General features: G+C 40.6%; 1 protein-coding gene across 2 annotated transcripts in view; it reads left to right on the top strand.

Annotated features, from left to right (window-relative positions):
* LOC117295725 (CREB-regulated transcription coactivator 1-like) overlaps positions 1 to 15,108 on the top strand; it is a 60,287-nt gene extending 45,179 nt beyond the window's left edge. The window contains exons 6-13 of one of the 2 annotated variants that reach the window (XM_033778445.1): positions 1,514 to 1,572; positions 2,296 to 2,339; positions 4,123 to 4,366; positions 5,845 to 6,147; positions 6,666 to 6,803; positions 7,283 to 7,540; positions 8,495 to 8,717; positions 12,028 to 15,108. In XM_033778445.1, the coding sequence (XP_033634336.1) occupies positions 1,514 to 1,572; positions 2,296 to 2,339; positions 4,123 to 4,366; positions 5,845 to 6,147; positions 6,666 to 6,803; positions 7,283 to 7,540; positions 8,495 to 8,717; positions 12,028 to 12,239 (1,481 nt within the window). In that variant the 3' untranslated portion in view covers positions 12,240 to 15,108. Of the gene's footprint in view, positions 1 to 1,513; positions 1,573 to 2,295; positions 2,340 to 4,122; positions 4,367 to 5,844; positions 6,148 to 6,665; positions 6,804 to 7,282; positions 7,541 to 8,494; positions 8,733 to 12,027 lie in introns of both variants that reach the window. The other variant, XM_033778443.1, reaches the window with a different exon arrangement.
* Positions 15,109 to 16,559: the final 1,451 nt, after the last annotated feature.

Here is a 16,559-nt window from a genome sequence, read left to right as displayed (position 1 = left end):
AACATGAATGATGTGCAAGCCTTAGAGATGTACAGCTTGACACATTCTGGGAGGGGGGGGGGTATCTAAAATAAGCCCCCATCGATGATTAAGGATTGACAGGCAAGGGGTTGGTCTTTGGTTCGCACAGGACTGAACGTATAACATACCTTGAGAGAGACCAAGGAACATGAATGATGTTCAAGCGTTTGAGATGCACTGCATGACACATTCCAGCAGGTGGCAGCACACATGCTCAATCGATGTGACAATGACAACAGCTTGAGATGTCATCAAAGCGTTGCACGGTCTGCGCAAATTGGGAAATTGCCAATGTTTAGTTGGCGTGGTCTATTACATGTATGTGACTAGGTACACTGTGTTTTCAGCCTACATTATGCCTCTACTTCTACATGATGTGTGGTTCACCAGTTGTGCTCACTGCTGTTTCACCACTCGCGAAACAAAGAAGGGGGCCATGGTGCCCCCTGCTCTTGGCCTTTGTGCCCCTTCAAAAGTTTACCATAGAATGTAAGATTTTCCAATGGAAGTGCCATTTTCAAAACGAAAGTAGCCTTGCCCTCTTAAAGATGAAATTCCAGGCCTGGGGGAAAGGAAGTATCAATATATTGAAAGGTGTACTTGTGTGAGCTTATCAGCAATGTTATAACTTGTGTTGCTTCTTGGATGGATATGAAATATTTTTGAGAAATATACATGAGTGCTCGACGGAATAGTACATATTTGCAGTGTTTCAAAACTGCTGCTGAAATATTGTATGTGTATTTGCCGCCATCACTGAGGTAAAACAATGGAAACATGCATTCCCCACTACCATTTCTCAGCCTATGATAGGCCTTCATTGACTTCAGTGAGGGTGCTGTTTGGGTCTTGTGACGTCAATATGCAAGGGAGTGTATTGAAATGCAATTTGATTTGGCATGGTTGGCTTGTGTGTAAAGCGCTCGCCTCTCACCAAGGTGACCCCGGTTCGATTCCCGGCTGGGGCCATATGTGAGTTGAGTTGTGCATTGGTTCTCTGCTGTTCCACGAGGGTTTTCAAACACTTTCGATCTTTGGCTGGGCTCCGTGGTCATAATGAGTTGAGGTGGCTGGCAGCCAAAGGCGCCCTTGCATGCCAGCTTCTCGAACACATTGTAGCCGCGTATTCGCAATTCACCTCTTAGCGGCAATAAGGATGATTAGCCCCCAAATTATAAAAAAGAAAGAAAGATTTTAGACCCCTTGCGCTGACCTTAAGCATGGCTACTTGCTATCAGTAGTCATGGTAGTCTGCCATTGTGGAAACTAAATGGAATGTAACGATATGGTGAGCGCATAAATGAGGAAAATCCTAAGTTATTTTGGGGGGTTTAAAAAATGTCTGCCGTGAGTCAGTCCCCCAAAAAATTGGCAGGTAAACTCATCGTCCATTGTGAAGTGGTTAAAACTTGTATATATTTATACAACTGCTACATTTCTTTTTGTGGATTCACTAACCTGAAAATGTGATTGTCTTTTTCTTACCCTTCAGAAATGGTATTGGATCACTCAGGTAACACGTTGAAAAATCCCATGTGGGATGCAAAGAAGGTAAGCCTGGAAAACAAATATTGAACGTTTTCTTTTTTTTTGCCCTTGGACAAATGTTATTAAATAGGCTGAACAGTTTAATTAAACCTATATCATATACTGATATGTAGGAGGCCCCTGCGCTCAATAAATTTGCTGCACTTTTGTCCAAGTGCTGAGTATCATGCCTTTTACAAGTACTGTATTCCTGTCCTCTCAGTCATCTTGTACTGGTTATCAATCTTCTGTTAGCAAAATGTAGTGACAGGAATAGAACTGGCAGAGTGTACCTTTTGTCTAAACCTTTCTACACATTCTGTAAAAAACTGTACATTTCTGTCTCTGTAGTGTCAGTTTACAGACATGGATCAAATGGCATAGAGGTGGATTAACACAAAAAAAGTTGCTTAGAACAACACAGGTTTGCTTACCAGAACAGGGTTACCGGCCAAAATACCATGTCACATGTACAATTTGTGACTGGTACCATGCCCATTTCTGCTAAACAGTAAATTGGTAAGCAATTTTGTTTGGCCTAACCATTTTTCATGAAATTGTGCCCTGGAACCAATTTCATGGCTCTGCTTACCGAGTAATTCTGCGCTTACAGCCCATAGTTTCATATATGATATTTCATTGCAGAATTCTGCTGCAAGCAGCGCCCTAAAAGAGGGCTCTGATGTGATACTGCGGAATGCTCTCTCATTTCGATTTTTCTTCTCTCTGTTTTTTTTCCTTGTTCAGCAAATGCAGTCGAGGCCCAGGTCATGTGAGGTACCAGGAATCAGGTATGTAGACATCCCTTGTATTGATTCAAGACATGTCACAACATGCGAGGACTAGAGGGGGGGAAGGCGATAACAAGACAGCGCGACTCTCGTTTTAAACTATGCTAATTGATAAATCAGCTTACTTCCCCGTCGTAGATTGCGTATGGTTTTGCATCGGAGGAACGATTCATGAATAATGTGATCAATGTCCCAACTGCTTGACATCGTTCGGTGACTGAATGTTGTTAGTTGCCGTTCATTCTTCTTCTTCTTCCTTTCAAGTGCTGCTTCAATAATTGAAGATTACCGCACTGCGGCTGGGCGCACGCGTGAAACCATGAATCCGTAAGCCAATCAGGTGCAAAATATACATGGTGCAAGTAAAAAGTTTCATAGTTTAAGAGAAGCTAGGTGTGACACAAGGCCAAGCTGCTCCATGAACATTGTGAAAATATTTGGACATTAAGATACCTTGTCCGTTGGAAAATCACATTTAATTTCATTGTAGGGTCATTTGACTTTGGTTATGACTTTGAACAAAACTGTGTAAGTTCTATCCGAAAGCCTACTTGTTATTAAGATGGTGATGTTACATGTAGTAAGCATCATGAGAAAATATTCCCCCTTAGAAATCAATACAAATAAAATTGAATCTGAGCATTGATTCAATGCGTAAATCGTTTGTCAGATTTTGGTTGGTTGGTGTCCGTTTGTAAATGCTGCGGTCAAAGATGGGAGTCACCTCAGGTATTTTGCTACTTCAAGGCCATCGTACAAATAAAACAAATAAAGCAATTACTAGATGACTGGAACATACTTTCCTTAAAAAAATAAATAAAAAAAAATAAAAAAACTGGGGTTTCATTTTTTTCTATTTTTTTTTTTTTTTTTACTGCTGTCTCTTTGGTCTTTAAAATTAATTCATAGTCATTTTGCCAGTTGTTACTTTTTCTTTCACGAAGACAAACCCACTGCCACTTTCAACTAAATTGCATTCCCTCAAAGCCATGTGTACATGTAGTCCTTCAACTCAACACTGAATTTGTGAGATTAACTAACCAACATCCAAGCCTGTGTACCCCCCCCCCCTTCCCCCCTACTCCCATAATGAAGACTGAATCAAACTGGATTTGCCTCTCACCTTATGGGTTGTGACATGTGTCATTGCACCTGCCTTGATGTACATAGTCTAGGGTTTTTACTCTAGCCATGTGGCGTTGAGTATTCCATTTATTATGTACATTGCATGATGTCATTTGCCTCTGCATTTGCAGATGTCACTCACATCAGACAAATCAGGGGCTGATAACTTTACCGAAAAAGCCAGGGGGATAATTCACCCGGCGTTGGGTTTGCAATCGCAGGAAATATATTGATGCGCTTAAAGTGCGTTGAATGGTACACTGTGGTTGTTTCATATCTTAATTCAATGGCAAAGGTGTTTTACCTTTAGAGACCATAGCGGCTGTAAGCGGCCTGTATCGAAATGGCCATAAAAGCCCCAAGATTTGACAGACTCAATCAGAGAGTGAGGGTAAAATAATTTGTTGCACAAATTGTTGTGCTTTCAGATGCATGATAAAAGGCTTCAGGTCTGAAGATTTTCTCAGATTCAAATATTTAAGTGAGAAATTACCTCTTTCTCAAAAACTACATTACTTCAGGAGAAGTCATTTATCACAATGTTTTCTCAGTAAGTTCTAATGCTAATATATATTATTTTGAGTAATTACCAAATGTGTACAGTGCCTTTCAACAAAAATAAAAAAATTAATAAATTGCATTTTGTTATCGTCTACAGTATCTGCATGTCGTCGGACCAGACAGAGACTGAATCCAGCAGTGAACCCATTCCTATCTCCAACAATACCGGTTCCTTGCCAGACCTCACCAACCTGCACATCCCTTCACCGCTGCCCACCCCTCTGGATCCAGAGGATCAGCAGGTAACCAGCTTCAACCACGGAGGGGGTAGCCCCACTAACCTCTCCAGCAGTATGCCATCGCCGACACATCTCAGTATGGCTCCTACGAATCACACACAGGTAATCACTCTTTTTTTTCTCTTTTTTCTTTTTTTTTGCTCGAATACTGTCTCAGCTCTGAGCCCTGGGCCCAAATTGATCGAGCTGCTTAAGTACAACAAGTAGCTAAATAATGTTAAGTAGAATAAGGTTACCGACCAAAATACCATTTCACATGTGCCAGTTGTGACTGGTATCCTGCTCATTTCTGCTTAGCAGAAATTTGTTTTGCAATATTTTAAGTTTAATCAGTTATATGAAATTGGTCCTTATTTTATAGAGCAGCTTAAGCAGAGAATTTTGCTTAGCAATAAACAAAAATAAGCAGAATACGAGTCTCATTGTGCACATGTCAAATGGTATTTTAGCTGGTAATCTTTTTCTAGTAAGCATAATTTTGTTTTGCTTAGCTCTATGGAATTAAGTCCCTGAATCCAATTTCATAGAGTTGCTGAAGCAGAAAATATTTCAGCAGCATACCAGTCACAAAAAAATACATGTGATTTAGTAGTTTGGCTGGTAAACTTATACTGGTAAGCAACATTTGTATTGTGCTTAGCTACTATTTGTGCTTAAGCAGTTCTGTGAAATTTTTCCCAGGTTGAATTGAGATGACTTGAACACTTCCAAGAAAAAGCAAAAAGCTTTGCATTGTGGAGAACCGCTATCAACTCCTTACGCACCCCTTTAAATCAAACATTTATTTTTAATCTGAATCTCATTTGCATATCAGACATCCGGTCTGCCAGTCAATTCTCTAGATACGAGCTTGAATCCGAAGCCCCTCGGCGGTCATGGTGAACACCTCTGGCTTCATTCCGACCACGTTTGTCTCTCTCATTGTTCTTGAGTTTCGACACGTTCCTTGGGCTGGGGCATTGACGCTCTCTGAAAGTCGTGAACTCTAGTTGAAGTCACACCTTCCTTGTTCGGGAAATTGTGAACTGGGAGATGGGGAGGTGATTGGGAAGCAACATTAAAATGATTGCTTCTCACTAGCTAGAAGACGGGGGAAGTCACTTTGTGTGAAAGATGAGCTGCTCTGAAGGAACGGTTCAGTTGAAGTCATATTTGTACTTTATTAGCCAGATATAAGTGATGTTTTAACCGGTTCTTTATTAAAGGGAAGGTAAACTTTTGGTAATCACTCTTAACCCTAATGGCAATTAAAAACTTACGTGGTACAGCAGCTTTCGCTAGTGAAAAGTACTTTGATAATCATTTCACTTTGAAGTAATGTGGTTACGGAAAAAATGTATCAGTTTTTTTCCTCCAAAATTTGAATCAGAGAAGCAGTAGTGTCAGTAACATTTCTCAGATTGTGTGGTCCTATTAGAGATTGCTCCGGATTTCTGGTGGTACCTCAAAAAGGCAGCCACCTTTTGTAAGTAAACTTTCACAGCTTATTTTATTGTATGAAAAAAAATACCACCATGTCTGTGCCAACATTTAGAATCAGCTTAATCAGCTCCAACGTTTGTTTGTTTGTTTGTCCATAGGTGGTAGGAAGTCCACACAGTCCACAGATAAGTCCGCAGGTCAGTCCACAAATGCAGAGGAGACACATGAGCAATCCGGGCAGTCCCTTGGGGATACATGCACCCAATGAACAGCAGAGGCGGCAACATCAACAACAACATCAACAACAACATAGACAACATCAACAACAACAACAACATTTACAACAGCAGCAGCAGCAACAACAACAAGCACAGCAGGTACAACAACAGCAGCAGCAACAAGCACAACAGGTACAACAACAACAACAACAACAGCAGCAGCAGCAACACTTCATCCAGCAGGTATGTTCCTATGACACTAACTCATACAGTTACCCTTGCTATAAAGAGCATGGCTATAGACGATGTGACCTATGTTTACATTCAAACCGCCCTCTGTCGACAAACAACTGTATACGTCATGTTTCGCCGGGCAAAAGTTGCGTACTCATGGTAAGATTGTATACAGTCTCTAGCTGGCTGCCAAAACACAGAGGTTTTGCCCGGCGATATGCGCGCGAATCATGTTATGGTTTTCTCGTGACGTCAGAGGTCACATCGTCTATAAAGAGTTCTGCTTATAAAGAGTACGTTCTCAAGTCCGGAATTTCATTTCTTCCTTGTGTTTCTTGTCACAAAGAAACGTTTTACCTGCTAAAATAAGTTGTGTTCATTTCTCAAAACTACAGCACCTCGGTAAGTAATATTTTAAGGGAAGCTTTCTTCCATCATTATCTTCAAACCATGAAAGTTTAAAGTAAATCTGTGGACAAAAAGGACCCAGACCCTTGAATAACCCGGTCTTCTTTTGTGACCTTCAGGGAATTTCATTGGACCATCAGACACATCATCAACAACAACAACAATTGGGGAAATATTCTCAGCAGATGTACCAACAGGGCCAAGCCCAGGCACAACAACCACAGGCAACTCCTACTCTTACCTTGGATATGAATAAGGTAAAGGCCCTGTCCCACTGCAGCGATAACAAAAACGATAACGATCATGACGCAAAGAAAACGCATTCTATTGGTCGAATTGCTCTATACAGAATATGCACACGCTCATTCAACCAATGGAATGCGTTCTCTTTGCTTCGTTATCGTTATCATTCTCGTTATCGCTGCAGTGGGACCGGGCCTTTAGGTTGTAGAATTAGGAACAAGCTGTAAGTGGAATCTGGTTTACAATTTATTGGAAATGATGGATTGCAGTTGCAGAGTGCTCTGGGCGTGCTGTGTGTACATACATGTAGTTGTTGTGCACGGGTATGATTTTTTATTCATACGAATGTAATGTGAGGGCCACACTTTTCGGCTGGTAATCTTGTTCTGGTAAGCTTAATTGTGTTATGCCTAGCTACTTGTTGTGCTTTAAGCAGCTCTATGAATTCGTACCTAGGTATAATGTACTCTGCTTTTCCTCTTCATCCCCCCAGGCGGGCCTGCAATACAGGGAGGGTAAAGTAGTGGTCAGCACCTCCTGCACCTCACCTACCTCGCCCGTCTCCAACCCCCAATACTCCCCGTCCCCCGCCCACTCGCCCTCAGCCACAGCGCCCCAGGCGTCGCCCACCAATAAAGCATTGACGGACGCCTACTACCAGCAGCTGCAACACCAGTTTGAGCAGTGCAGCATGTTACCGCAGGATGCAGGGTCGCCCACGCCAGGGCAGCAGTTAACGTATAATCCACAGGTGAGGGTAGGACTTGTCTGTGGGAATGATAAGCCTAGGCCCAAGGGTATGCATTTTGCGAAGGATAAGTGGTGTAGATATCCAGTCGTAAATTTGTCTAAGCGGGCAAAGTCATGATGTGCTGGTAGTGTTTGTTTTGGTCATCCTTGAGGCTCATCAGTATAGTCTTGAGGAGGCAATCAAGATAAATTGTGCCGTGACAGTTCATGGTTGTCACTATTGAGGTATTGTAAACAACAAATACTAAATTCTGAAAACTTACTCTGTGGTAGTAGAATGTAGAGCAAGAGAAGTTCTCAAATGAACCTAATCTACCCAGTGAGTAGAAATGGTGTTAATGCAAACCAAGTATACAGATACCTCACCATGAAATGTCTCAAATTCCATATAACAGCTAAATGGTGCCCGTGGGTTTCAGGCAGTGCACTTTCTTCCATTTGTGTATAATTAGCTCCTTTTATTTTGAAACGATATTTTCAATATCCATTTGCCAAGTTGACATTGGGCATTGAAAAAGTGACCTCGTCATATTTGAGTATGTGAGTGATGTCATTCTACAGACCGAATGCATTGACGTCATCCAGCTGCCATCTTAGTGGAACAACGGTGACGAAACGCACAGATTTGTACGCGCGGCGCACAGGATTGGCCAATGAACAACCTCCTTTTGACCTCTAGGTGAGGGCGCCCTACTGAAATGACGTCATGTGCATAAGGTCTATTAAAAAGGGCATGGCAGATTTTTGCTTAGTCAAGGGCAATGGTTCGATAGAAGCTGATATATTTTTCCCTAACCATGTTGCTTCAAGTGATTTTCTTCATACTATCCAAAGCTGCTGCACTTGTAACCATGTAAGTTTTTATCGCCATTCATTCAAAGAGTGATTACCAAACGTTTATACCTCACCTTTAACGCATCACCTTTTTTTCCTATGTATCCTTCACAAACTCCAGGATCTGTACTGCCAGGGTTTAACCAACCATCAGTTGAGCGAGGCCGAGCAGGCGTTATTTTTCCCGCCGGGCGCGTTCTACGGCCAGGCCTACATGCAAGACCTGACCGGTAGTCAGGAGCTGCTCCAGCCAAACAAGCCGCCCCCGGCCTACCCCCAGTCCCTGTTCATGCAGCCCACGCACTCTCCCAATGCCGGCAACATCCCCGACATCATCCTGACAGGTGGGTTGACTGACGGTAAGAGACCTGCGCCTAATCTTCACTTCTGCTACTACGGCTCCAATCTTGTGGCATTATTTTTGTGGCAAGATGTGCTGTGATATATTGTCTGCCTAGGATGAGAATGAGCATAGGCCTGAACCTTTCAAAAAGCAAATCTGTCTCGTTGGTTATTGTCAAAAGACCAGTTTACCAGTCTTGATGTGACCTAACATATACCCAAAATATCAACCCTTGACCAATCCACCCTTGATGTTTTTTTTTGTTTTTTTAACCCTTTGAGAAAGACTCCACTGTGGTTGAAACATCATAGTTCATTTTCGTGGACAGCTAATTCTATTTTCCCAACATATACATGAAATAACAGTTCAGCTCAATCGGTCATTGAATTCACAAGAAAAAATGCTTCAATGTTTTCACTGTTTAAATGTTTAAACATAATCTACCTCACATGGTGTTATCCCAAGCCATATTTATATACATTGATACCTCACTATGCAATGCCTCAAATCCCATGTTATGATCAAATTTGAAGATTTTTGTTTACGGAAACCAAAAAGTAACACATTTTTCTCCGATGGTAAACTTTGCCACAGGGATTGTTACAAAAATGCAAATCAATTGCCTAGCATGATGCTGTACAGTTTATAGCTTAATCTTTTGCTGCTGGTCAAAATGGTTCAACATCCTTGCCAAACTCTCAGAATTCAGACGGTTGTTGTAATATCCGATCATTTATTTGTCCGTCGTTGCCTTCGCCGACTTGTTTTTCACTATTTAAAATATTCGTGTTCCCTACCTGAACCTTTGGGCTGGTAGATTTCATTTGCTGATCGGACACATCAATATTTCATCGAGTAGATTCACTTAATGATCAGAAGATCAAATTTTAAACTGTCCTCTCGCGTTTGGAGACAAACAAGTTTTTCCTTTTGACATGTTGTGGTAATCAGGAGGCCCATCTAATTGGATAATTTAATTGGATGGTCAGCATTATGATAAACTTGTTTCTCCTTTTTTGTAAAAAAAAAAGCCAAATGAAGGGTTCATGCTTTTGTTCATTCTCATTGTAGGTTTGTGAAATTGGTGGCAGTGTGCTTATCGTTGTTAATTTTTTTAATGTTTATGGTTATTTTAGCAAAAATTATTCAATGTCTTACTTGATGAACTATCTACAATTTGTGGATGACTCCTACAAAAGGCTTTTACAAGTTTTTGATTTGCATGCATTTTTTGTATTAAACATTTTGAACTGCAGGCCTGAGGACAATGATTTAAGCATTGGGCCAGTAAACTCACGACCGGCCAAGTTTGGTGGTCTTTTGCTTATCACTTAAAGGGAAGGTACACAGTTGGTAATTGTCAAAGACCAGCCTTCTCCCATCATAACCATAAAATAACAAGCCTGTGAAAATTTGGGCTCAATTGGTCAACGAAGTTGCGAGAAAATGATGAAAGAAAAAACACCCTTGTTGGACAAATTTTTGTGCTTTCATATAAGAATAAAAGACTTCTAGCTAGAAGTCTTTTATTATTTTAGTGAGAAATTACCTCTTTCTCAAAAAGTACGTTACTTCAGAGGGAGTCGTTTCCCACAATGTTTTATACTATCAACAGCTCTCCAATGCTCGTTACCAAGTCAGTTTTTAAGTTAATATTTTTTTTGAGTAATTACCAAGCGTGTACCTTCCCTTTAAAGAGATACCTTTGTTGTGTTTAAATGTTGACTTTGAGTCTGATGAAATATCAATCAAGTCTGTTGAGTTTTGAAGAATACTTACCCACAAGACAAAAGAAATAAATCTCCCTTTATGCATGCTCAAATAAAAACAGTTTCTACAACTGTGTTGATAATTGCAATTTGATTTGTGTTATCATCAAAAAGCTGGTAAGTGGAGTTTAAAAAATAAATCAAGAAAATGGATATTTCTTTTTTTTCAACAACTACTGTAGAGACCACTCTTGACCAATAAACTCCATTTAGCAGGAGCTCCAAAAAAATGCAACAGCACAAACGACCAAACTGCACAAACGACATTATAGTCCTGTAGCCCATTTCACGAAGCTTTACGCCACTGCGTAAGTCCACTTGTGCAACGTTTATGGCGTGAGTCAGTTCTGTAAAGTTTTGTAAAACTGGCTGCAGGTCCAACGAGTTGCTCTTATCTCTAACTCTGGTCTTGTAAAACAGTTTCTTGTCCAGTGAAATTGTTGAGCTACAAACATTGCTGACTTATGGAATCCTCTCCCAAATTCAAGCCCCGTTCAATGAAAAAAAAAATCATTTTTAGTATACGTGTAGGTAGCATACAATCAATGTATGTATGAAAGTAGCTTGTGTGTACATGATGTGTAAGTGTGTCCGATTACCACACAGTATTCTAATCACTACGAGACGACTATGATGTGCTGAAATCTATTGCGTATGGTGAATGTTCAGTTTGATGTTATATAAATATTTATTATTGCACATTTTTGGGGACTCAAATATCTATGGATTGATGTACTTTATAAGTTGTAAACGATTATTGAAAGAGTTATTTTTGTCATAAATTCAGAGTTGACAAATTTTAAAAGTAAAAAAATAGTTACTTTTTTATAACAGTTTTTTCGCTGAAAACATTTTTAAAATGTTTTTCATCAGAAATTAATTATTCCTCTCCAACATTGTGTTTTTTTGTTCCACAAACTGTCTCAACGTTTGTACATTCTGATGCCTATGGGTGGCAAACACCCGAAAGGGTCGATTGTGTTTAATTAAAACACAGATTCAATTAAGAATTTCAGGTCATTCACTTTCAGGGAATTATTTTTTACCAAGATTGAACTGTTTGAATATTTTTGGGAAGATATCTCAAAAGTCAAGAAAATAACCTTTAAAAAAGAGATGAAGTTGTAAGCAGTTAGTGCAGTGGATGTTAACCACAGAATTAGACATTTCTGATTGAAAAGAATACTCACATTTTGGTGCTAAGGTACATTCTTAATGAACGGCAATTTTAATTTCATTTCAGCAAACAAATTTTCAAAAGGTCTTTAGATATTAAGTGCATTTGAGGTATAAACCCATTGCATATGACGTCACACTCTCAAAGAGTGCCCCCCTGAGGTCAAAAAAGACCTCACTGAGGCAAAAAAGCACCCTCACTGAGGCTAAAGGAGGCAAATTATTGGACGATACCTGTTTTTTGTGCGTAAGCAATGTGCACGTGAGGTCGGCGTCCCTGTTGCATTTTGCGTTATGCAAGGGGTCCATATTTACAGTTTTTTTCATAAAAGGTTTTACTAAAACATCTTACTTTCTGTCTCCCAGGAACCGGTGAGTCGCCACCCCGTCAAGACTTTGCCAAAGAAATAAGCAATGCCATGGCTGGCGTAGACAATTTTGACCCCTTGTTTTCAACGGACGGCTTCAAGCTGGACCCCCTAGATCTAGACAGCCTTCAAATGCTGACGGACAATGATATGGTCGCTGATCAAGCCACAGAAGATTCATTCCGGCTGGACAGGCTGGATCGGCTCTAGCACTGACCGCCTTGGCGGTCAGATGGCGAAAGCCACAAGACAGTTACAGTTTGTTTTTTCTTTCTCGGACGGCGAGAGTAGTGAGCTGTCGGAAATCAATCCAAAGTATTGGTACAAAAATCAAAAAAGGAGGACTGCAGTCGGGGAGTTTTCAGCGAGAAGTGGAAAGAACGACTCCAAGGGCATTCAAGCAGGTCAGCTGTATTGATTGGGTGGGGGCAACAGTAGCGACATAACATGGAGCGTTTCACTACTACACGGACAGGCTGCTGGACCAGCTTGAGCACTGATTGATATATTGGGCCGAGACGGATTCTATACAATCAACAATCTTCAAAGGCTTGTCAAGAATGCTCTCTCTCTCCCAAGACAGTGCGGATGAATTCACACCGAGTGCAGCAATGAAAAACCGTCAAAGAATTCAAAACCTTCAGACTGGACGTCACGTGGCAGGTACAAGCATTGTCCATCAAAGCACCATCGTCCACAGAAGCACCGTCGTATGCAGCCAACTTGGTTTGAGCAGACAAGATCATAAATTTGCGAATCACATTTTAAGTGTTGCTTTGATGAAATTGGTTCCCAAACTGAACATTGTGTTTGGGATGTTCGGGATTGTAGAAATGTAAGCACATAATTGTGGTAAGCAAGGTTTTTTTTAACCATAGCTGCTCTTTGACCTCAGGCACTGGTTGTAACTTCAACAAATCTCTTGAGCTGTGCTTTTTTGGGGGATCGTAAGAAGTAAGGACATAATTTAGAGGTTTACGGTTCCACCATGTGAAAATCTCTCTTGAGTAGTGCGCTGGTTCTGAAAAGGTTCTGTTTCAATTGGTGTGCTCTGATCGTCTTCGGGATCATCCTTTGTTAAGACGGTACAATGTAGTTTCCTGAACCAAATGACTTTAAAGAGAATGGGAGGATTATGGAAGATGTTTCTCAAGATTGTTGGAAAGGGAAGATGAAAGGTTAGTTAAGATGGAGAAAATCAGGAGGCAAGCTGGTGTGAGATTTAGATCGAAATGAAGAGTGCCTGAGGCGGATCGACCAGGAGCGTAGAATGCCCGTAGTTTTTCAAAAGAATCCGGCGTTGATATTCCTTATTTTTGGTGTTTGGTTTAGAAAGTAAAAACAAAAAAGAATATCCGTAGAGTGGGATTTTTTTGAACAACTTTCACGACAACCCAAAAGCTCAGGAGAATGTTTCTGTAAATATAAAAAAAAATGGAAAAGTGTACAAAGTTTTTTTTTTATATGGTAGAGTGGAGAAATGATGGTAAACCTATGATTGAAAAAACCATTGCCAGATTTTGTGATATGTTCATTCCAAGTTTAAACCAGGATACTGCTATTTTTTTTTCTGTGTGTTTTTTTCGTGTTGTGGGGTCGTAAATCACATTGGTTTGGGTGACTGGAAAAATTTAACTCGTAAGATTGATGCATGGGATGTACATGTAGGACACTAAATGAAGTCAAGAAAATTATCTCCTTCCATCAGATGGAGTTTGCATAAGCCAAAAAATAGTATTGTGGAGGTTTTCAGAGTCTTAAGTATTTAGAATGGATCGCTCTTGGGGATCCAGTCCTCGTAAGGAAACTAGAGTTCGTTATGTGAGCAAAATAACCCATCCAATCCAGGCTTAAGTATTATAGTTAATTCCATAGATAGTCTCTCTATTGTATGACCGTTCAATGTTTCATCCTGCAATACAATCAAGGGTTGAATGCAGTACAACATTTGGACTACCACACACCACCAGAGACCAGTTTCATGGCTCTGCTTGCCAGACGCTCAAAATCAGCTCTTACGGAACCAGGAAATTTTGCGCTTACGTCTAGCACATTTCACTGGTAAGCTAGGAACGTTTTCTTGTGCGCGTGCATACTGTACGTTACTAGAGCTTGCGCAGAAATTTGGTGCTTACATAGTAAGCGGATAATGGTGATTGTTAGCACAGAATTTTGTGCATAAGCAGAACCATGAAATTGGGCCCTATGCAGCTGAGTGGGATGGGAATTGTCAGTCAACTTAACAGCAAACATCGGAAAGTGGGATGGTTAACAAATATACTGAGGAGCAAGTTTGAGTGCGCACCATGGTAGGTTAACTTAAGGTCAACTATTTTGACTCCAACCAAGGCTGGCCAACCATTTGTTGACGACTGTGGTCGATCATTTGGAACCAGCCTCATGACCGTGGTTGCATCCATGGTCGTGAACGCCTGTTCCATGTGTAAAACTCAGAAGGGAAGCAGTGACACTAACGAAAAGGCTGAAAGCAATGAGAGTGTTGAATACTGTACCCATGGTTGACCGAACGAGTCAGTGGAGTGAGTACATCACGGGTCGACTAAAAAGTGCTCACTCGAACTTGCTCAAGGCTGGACATCTAGATCTCATTTGTCGCTATCTCTTGATGGGTTTCTGTGTGAGCTGCAGTCGGATTGTTAAAAAGTATTAAGTGGTGTAGCTTTGAAGCACAGCACCGTGCGTCTTTCAGTTGTTTTTATTATGCTGTGATGAGAATAATAATAGTAATGGTAAAGACTTGTAATGTGCACATATCCAGCCTGCTGGGTGTTCAAGGCGCAGGAATGTCTCGGTCTAGAACAGGGGCTGGTTTCAATACGTTGGTGACGAGGTTCCGACCCTTGAGTTGCCAGAAGGTCGACTCATTCTTCACCCGAGCAGGGACACAAAGTGAAAAACTATAACCAGGGTTTGCTCTTGAACTGTTTCAGTGACTACAATCCTGGCCATATCTCGTTGGGCCCCCGCCGCTGGCCCCCGTTCAATGTTGGTTCTAATTGTGATGTATGCACTCTAGCTGGGGTTAACAACATTGACGGGGGGGGGGGGGGTGTTTTTGTTGTCACGTGGCCCAAGCATTTTGGCTGGGATTGTAGCTAGGTGGTCTAGTTAGCTTGTCGTTTAACTTATCCACCAGCTTTGTCGGTGGTCCCTATTTCATATTAAACAGGGATTATTTCTATCTGTGAACTGGCCAGCTGGACCGCCTAGGGGGGGGGGGGGGGGGGGTTCTTGACTGGTCCAGGGGTGGATTTCACAAAGAGTTAGGACTAGTCTTATCTCCATTTAGGATGAATTACTCGTCCTAACTTCGGAAGTTTTCTATATCTCCTAGGACTAGTCCTAAGTTAGGACTACATGTAGACCAAACTCTTTGTGGAATCGACCCCTGGGTGTTTTAAACTAGAATTTGGCCAGCGGACAATTGTTAAGGGATAACACTGATGACATTGCATATTCATGGTAAATGTTTCCTCACAACTTAAACAAAACGCGGGGTTTTGATTTTTTTCCAAACCATTTGCATGGACCACCATCTCGTAACATTGAGCTTTGCATTTGTGCCAGGGTGAATAATGGGTCGGCTTTTACACCAAGTTTGCATCACTGTGACTGTTGGGAAAGGGTTGAGGGGTAACAGCAGTATTACAGTGCAGTGAATAACCTGATACTGTCCCAGACCTTGTGAACCAAAATTTTAAAAAACTCTTAACTAAAATTACAGCAGTGTTTGTGTATATGTAAAGTATTGGCTTTGTTCAGTTGCAGCTGTGTGACGGTATACACACCATTGACCTTTAAGTCGGAAGTGGGCATAGTGCACAAGCTCATAGCAAGCTTTGTAAAAAAATAAAATCTTATAGATATTGACATTGTAAAAAAAGAGAGAGAGGTGAAAAACATATTATTAAAATAACATCAAATTGAGTAAAGCACTCCTTTGCATGCATAACTTAAGTATTACTCCAGTATGTGCGTGTTGTTTTCTTAAATGTTTTTAAAAAAGGCTTTAAAGCAAGCTGTTAAACAGCTTGTTTGATAGACACACTCCTTCAGATGACGATACTTTATGCTGTTTTAACATTGTACAGGAAGATTACAATTATATTACAAATGGTAACAAGTTATGTTACATCATAACATTGTCTCTGTTTTTGTTTTTTTTAAAGATGCTGCATTTTTTGTTTTCCTGTCACGTAGAATTTAATACGTTGAATAGATTTATGTCAAGTGTACACGGTGTGCCATAACTTAATTATTATTGTTTATCATTTTTACTTTGTTTAAAGGCACTGGACCCGTTTTTTAAATGTCAAAGACCAGTTTTCTCACTTGGTGTATCCCAACATATGCATAAAATAATAAATCTGTTGGTCACCAAAGTTGCAAGAAAATAATGAAAGAAAAAACATTGTTGTTGCACAAATTTGTGTTCTTTTAGATGCATGAGAAGGCCTTCAGGCCTGAAGTCTTTCTCAGATTCAAATATTTTAGTGAGAAATGACCGCT

The sequence above is a fragment of the Asterias rubens genome, chromosome 10, assembly GCF_902459465.1.
Source record: "Asterias rubens chromosome 10, eAstRub1.3, whole genome shotgun sequence".
Lineage (NCBI taxonomy): Eukaryota > Metazoa > Echinodermata > Asteroidea > Forcipulatida > Asteriidae > Asterias > Asterias rubens.
Note: the sequence above shows the minus strand (reverse complement) of the source record. Positions and strands in the feature narration are given on the sequence as shown.